The 6,903-nt window shown below is 36.5% G+C and overlaps 1 protein-coding gene across 1 annotated transcript in view; it reads left to right on the top strand.

The window, feature by feature from the left end:
* Positions 1-402: 402 nt before the first annotated feature.
* LOC106876435 (signal recognition particle 19 kDa protein) overlaps positions 403-6,903 on the top strand; it is a 17,755-nt gene continuing 11,254 nt past the window's right edge. Inside the window, exon 1 of the mRNA XM_014924979.2 lies at positions 403-530. Coding sequence (XP_014780465.1) covers positions 439-530 — 92 coding nt within the window. The 5' untranslated portion in view covers positions 403-438. The remainder of the gene's footprint in view (positions 531-6,903) is intronic.

A 6,903-nucleotide genomic window follows, 5' to 3' on the forward strand; every position in this document is an offset into this window, starting at 1 on the left:
TATATATATATATATATATATATATATATATATGGTTTGGCTTGGCTCTATGCAACTTAAAGTTTTGTATGCTTATCAAAAGAACCTATTCCATAAGGTTTGATTGCAATTATTAATAGAACTGGACGACTACTTTTATGCTAAATTCGTTTCGGAGAAAATTTCATTAAAAAATATCCATTTTCTGGAAGTTATGAAACAACAAAGTCGGTGTGTGTGTGTGTGTGTGTGGGAAAACACGTGTATAAATGCCAAAATTGTTTCGTTATATTAATATATTTAGTTTGTCAATTGCATTTATAAAAGCAAACCAAACATTTTAAAAATTGATCTCATGTCAGCTGTTATTTTGAACCAAGATCAAGACTTCTAGGAGAGCAGAAAGGTGAGTGGTTATTTCAAGGGAGGTAATTCAACTTATAACCTCTTCACAGAAACATGGCGTCTGCAGCGTCAATCTCTGCAGCATCGCGATCTGTTTCTTCTACTCGTCCATGGAACCCAAACTTTACTCACTGCGATAGAGAAAGGTATATCTGTTACAACATTTAATTTCAAATACACAATTTCTATTAGATATCTTGCTAGATTTATATTCTTGACACCCGACGTTCACATATGTTTATCTACTCCCATACACCAAGTTTTACTATGAAACATTTTTATGTTTTTGATTTTTTTGTGGGGGATGAACTTAATTGAAAAGTCACTTCTTAGGTCTTACTAATAATATTACTTCAAATTTTATGCATCTTTACTATTGTTTCAATTTTTAATACCCCATTTATTCAGAATTATAATAGTGATATATATGATCGTGCGTACAAACCGAAGGAAAAAAATAACTTAATTCGGTACTGAAGAAGTACCCTTAATTCAGTCAGTAGTTTTTCGAGGAGTAGCGATGGAGTAAATTATCAGCTTCAAACGAATATATATATATATATATATATATATATATATATATAACATCTGTTTTCTTCATTAACATATTTCGGATTAGCAGTTGTTTTCTAAGAATGACACGTGTGAGGAATTTATATCAACAGTTGCATCTTTTTAAACGTTTTGTTTGTACATTGGGATCAGTACTAAATGGTGTTTCATTCCCATCTAAACAAAAACGATTTATTTGCATTGATTCAGGGAGAGTGAAAATACTTTCACAAAATTAAACTGTAGAAAAAACGGAGAAAAAAAAACTGAAAAAAATCAGTAAATAACTACGCAAAATAGACACACTCCCTCAATCATACATTGCGCTTGAGGAAACTGGTGTTCCTCTCTATTAATTTTTGAGACGTTCTAAAACAGCAATACTACTGGTGATTGCGAACCTGAGGTGCTGGAACATCCAGGCACCCTCACGAACATCATCTGACGCAAATGAAATTAAAATTTTACTTGTTAGCCGTTCAGTTCCCCCTCCCCGTCAAACGTCTCAAGAACCACAGATTTGAAAATTTAATTTAGCGACAGATTACAATATTTCACTCCTTTATTTTCGTCAGTTACAAATTCGATAACCCCAATCTCTGCGGCGACAGTAAGGACGTGTGATAGAGCAAACGAATCGCAAACAATGGTGTTCCATAGAGGTTTCCTCCACTAGTCAAAAGCAAAGAGTTGAGTCCATCGGATCTCTTCCCATCGTTCTTGAACAATCATTTTGGCCCCAGAATTAACGGCATTGTTTCCCGTACAGGACTCGTTTAATGATTAAATTTATTTTGTGGTGACCTAAACGACCCTCATTTATATGGCAGTTCATAAAGACCTCCGGAACCGAGGGGATACCACCACGACATCTCATTCTCTTACATACATCACCCCCGACTCTAAGAAAAACGGAGGTGTGTGGCATAATTGGGCTAAGTAAGCTACTGATGTTTGCAACGACCAAAATGAAAACCCAATCTCCAGAATAAATGGTATTCACAGAACAGTTGGAAGCACTTTGAGTATTGATCAGTTTGATTTAAAAGAGCAGAGAATGTATTTCCAAAACTGAGTCAGTTTTTTCCACTTTGGAACTAAGAGTCCAAGTCCCTTTCACAGTTGTAGAGCTTCATTTACACATCTGTTAGGGTGTGTTGTTCATATTTGAAAGGAGAAAATGTTGTCTACCGAGGGGGAGCAAGCATGATTAGACAAAAAAGGAGATGGTAGGGACTAGAGAGGAAAATCAGTGTAAACCAAGAATCACTTTAACCTGAAAAAAGAAAAAAAGACAAATTGATAGAGCTTGATTACATTGTTAGTTTTGTGTAAATCGTTTTGAGATTTGACATGTTTGAAAGATAGGTGGGTTTGAAAACAAGATTGGAAATTGGAGCTCCAAGGGATACCCATGCCAGTTGGGTGGGACCATGATGGAGAAAAATTTGGAGAATATATCTTTCATAGCCTGTAGAAAAGATGAATGGTCAAGTATACAAAGTTCACATCTGGAATTATTTACTTCAAGACCCCAACAACTAAGTTCCTTAATTATCAAGTTCACTGTAACAATAACATATGAAGGGAAAGGGTCTTCAACAAGCATCATCAAGGCACCAGACCAGATTCAAATTAGACTCCTGTCTGGCAATATTAATGCCCAGTGCAAATAATGCAGAAGCAAGTGTGTCATTTTGTGAAACTTCTAAGCAGAAAGAATGTGCTGCTCACTAAAGGATAGAGATGACTCCCAACAAGCAAAGCGGTGAAGCTCTGGAACCCTTTCTTCCACTGAGCTGAGAATGACATCATGCCTGATTGAACTGATGGTGTTTTCTAAACTGAGTTTGAGAACTGGGGACCTTATGAATATCCTTGTGGCATGGACAACTGCTTCACATTCCATTTTATTGCCAACATCAAGCTGAACAGGTGAAAATTGCTAAGGGAGGTAATGGAAAACTAATGACAAGCATAATTTTGACATGAGTACCTCAATATACATCCACTTGCTATGAGTTGGTAATCACCATTAGTTTTAAAGAGACTGAGTAGCTTAGAAACCAGATGACAGAGGATGTATTTAGGAGAGGATACTCTCAGCAGAAAATTTGTTTACAAATTGCAGGAGACATTCCAAAAGCTCAAGGCCAACATCACTGGTCGATAGGGAGTTGCCAAACCCCACAGAAACAACTAAACAAGGTACTCAGCATTACACTGAGCAAGAGTAGAAAGAGAAGAGAAGAGACTGCTCTTTTGATGTTATGTTTAATGAATTTGACTTTGATAGCTTTCTTCAAGTTTTGGACACCAACTGGCATTATATGGTAATAAGAGCAAGTGTGGTGTTATTCTATATACACTTCTCTCCAGTGACATCTGGATTCTCTTTTGCACTCTACTAAGCAATGTAAAACACCTCTGATCCTTACAGCATAAATCTTTTTTCTTATCCCCTTACTATATATACCTGAAATCTAACTTCTCTTTTAGTTATTTGGTATTTTTCTCTGCTGTCTCCTTCGTTCTAATATTTCCAAGCCTGTCTTTTAGTCTTTAACACTCTATCTATAATACTATTCTTCCATCACTGCCACATCCCCTTGTATCTGGTTGGGACCTTGTTCTGTCCACAAATCTCATCCATAGGAAGTTCAGCAGGCTGTTCGGTAGAAACTCCCAGTTTTCCTTTGTTATAACTCTCTGTTTACTACTTCTTTATGTCATAAGCATCAATCAAAATGTCCTTGAATCTAAAAAAAAAATGCTGAAAGCTCTTTCAGTATTCATATCTTTCTTCTCTAAATTGTCTTCTGTCTTTGAGTTCATTTAGCTCTTACTCTAAATTCACAGGACAAAAACCTGGCATTTACAACCATCTACTTGTCTTCTTGCCTGTTGAGGATAAAGTTTATCTGGTTGAAGTGTTCATATTGCAAGTGGTAGGTCATTTGTTTCACAAAACTCCAGGAACCCTGATCCTATTCATTCACTGTACTATACCATGTACACCAGAGAAGCCATCATAAAGCTATCTGACATGTCCATTAAAATTGCCAGTTGTAATTATGTGGTTACTAACATTTATTATCAAGGTAGTCTCCATGAGGGTTTCATTGAAGTTGTCCTGTTTATCCTCCAGTCATCTCCACACATGGTTCATAAGAAGTATTAGCAATTACTTTATTTATTTGTATTTCTTCTAACAGTATGTCAATTCCACCCAATACCATTATGGTTGTGTGGTTGAGAAGTTTGCTTCCAAACCACATGGTTTCAGGTTCAGTTCTATTGAGGTTTTTACTATATGAAGGTGAGCTGAAAAGTTCATAGGCTGATCTTACATGCATTAATTTCAACTCTTTTCATTAATAACTGCATTGTTTCTCTCCAGGTAAACTGACACCTAACTGTTCAAAGAAGACTTAAAAAATAACTATTGTAACTGCTCTTGAAAATGGACAAAATTTGTCATCATGATGTTATCAAGTACCTGCAGAAAAAGGGTTTAGTCTCCTATGACATTCATACCAGCTTAGTTGCTACATTAGGGAATGATGCTCCAGGTTTAACAACAGTGCAAAAGTGGGCAGCTGTATTTAGGAGGGGAAGGAAAAGTCTTGAAATGATCGAAGGTCTGGACATCCTGCAACTGCCACGACTAAGGAAAACATTGATTGTGATCACCACATGATGGATGATAGGTGGTTGACTATAAATCAAATAACCAATGTATGGAAGATGGACGTTAAATGATGATGATTAGCATATCCTGTGAGAGAGAGTAGAGAATACTTGGCACAATGAACTTGGCATGATGAAGGTTTCTGCTTGGTGGGCGTCATGTCTTCTGACATCTGATTAAAAGCGCACCAGGCTGATTACATCACAGGCATCACAGGAAAATCTGACACTGTTTGAAGCCAATTCAGCTGGTTTCCTTGAATGTTTCCTAAGACAAGATGAGTGTTGGGTTCAACACTTTGAACAAGAGACTAAAAGACTATGCATGCAGTAGAAACTCCTCTCTTCACCTGCTTTAAAGAAGGCCAAGGTGGTCCCATCTGCAGGGAAGCTGATGGCCTCAGTTTTTTGAGATGCAAAAGGCATTGTGTTTATTGACTCATCAAAAGGGTCACAACATCAATGGAGAGTACTATGCCAATTTATTGAGGCAGTTATGAAAGGCTGTCAAGACCAGATGCCCAGGGAAACTGATGAAAGGGGTTTTGTTTCATCAGAACAATGCTCCAGCACTCAAGTCCTTGGTTTCAATGGCTGCTGTGCATGATTGTGGCTTTGAACTGGTTGATCACCTTCCTATTCTCTTGGGTTGGCTCAATTTGACTCTTATCTGCCCCCCACTCGGATTAAAAAAAACACTTAGTTGGGAACCAGTATCACAGTGATGATGACATTGTATCTGCTGTTGGTGACTATTTTTGAGTAACAGGATGAAAGGTTCTTCACCAAGGGAACCCAAGCACTGCAACACTGATGGAAAAAGTGTGTGGAGCACAAGGTGGTGGGGTCTATGTTAAAAATAAAGCTCACATGGCCTCATTCCACGAGAGTATCTTGGTCAGATTATGAACTTTTCAGCTGACCTGCTTAGCCTCATGTTGACCAAAGCCTTTTGAGTTGATTTGGTAGAAGGACACTGAAGAAGTTTATTGTGTGTGTATGAGGCCCCTTCTAATTATGTCAAGGGAATTGGCCCATGCTAAGGCTGCTGGCAGGATTCATCTGTTACTATTCCACAATGACTGGTTATAAAATCAGATAACAAATCCTATTTAGAATTATGAAGAGCATCTTTTATATCTTTTAACTTGTAATATTTTCTGTAGAAACTGATAAAATTGGCTGCTGTTAAACAGTAACTCCTCCGTTGATCAATCATATATTCTGGTACAATGAATGTGAAGTAAACAGCCAGTGGATTCTTACTATTTCATGACAAGGATTGTGAGCCATTCACAGATCTAATACTTTTAACATATAATAATACCATCTTCACTGAAGGAAATTCTATTTGGAATTCCACTAATTTTATCATCAAATGGTTTGTTAACTAAATATGTTAATTGCTTTTCCTTTAAGCTAAATATCGTCGTTTTTATAGTTTTATTTGGATAATATCTGATAATTCCATGTTCCACTTTAACTCATCTTTAAAAAAGTAATTCCAAATTTTTATATTCTAACAATATCATTAAGTGGTAGCTGTACTCAGCCTTGCTTGAGTTTATTAAAACCAAATCCACTCATAAAGCTTTGGTCAGTCTGGGGCAATAATAGAAGACACTTAACCTAGGTGCTATGCAGTGGGACTGAATTCAGAACAATATGGCTTGAAAGCAGACTTCCTTCTACACTCCATCACCTGCACCTAAATAAAAATCTTTTTTTTTTTTGTATTTTCTGGGAAAACATACTCTTTTTCAAAATTTACATTACTCTATAGCCTTTTTCTGTCAGGAGCTAAAATGAACGAATTTCAGAGAAAGTTACATAACCTATGATCTTCTCTTTGTAAAAAATGTACATCCAGACAAAATGTCAGCTATGTAGGACAAAACTGTGGCTTACAATTTGGAACGTCCATACATTCACTTCTATATATTAAGAAGAAAATAAAATTACAGACGATGTAATCTGAAAGGCTCAGTTTGAATTTTGATATTCAGTAAATTCATTTTCTGTAGCATATACTATAGCAGCATCTGTTTAATTCTGCAATAGCATGATATGTCAAATTTTCTTAGGTGTGGCTGTGTGGTAAGAAGCTTGCTTCCCAACCACATGGTTCCAGGTTCAGTTCCACTGCATGGTACCTAGGGCAAGTGTTTTCTACTATAGCCTCGGGCCAACCAAACCCTTGTAAGTGGATTTGGTAGATGGAAACTGAAAAAAACCCCAAAAAAACTGCATATATATATATATATATATATATATATA

This window comes from Octopus bimaculoides, chromosome 18 (genome assembly GCF_001194135.2).
Source record: "Octopus bimaculoides isolate UCB-OBI-ISO-001 chromosome 18, ASM119413v2, whole genome shotgun sequence".
Taxonomy (NCBI): domain Eukaryota; kingdom Metazoa; phylum Mollusca; class Cephalopoda; order Octopoda; family Octopodidae; genus Octopus; species Octopus bimaculoides.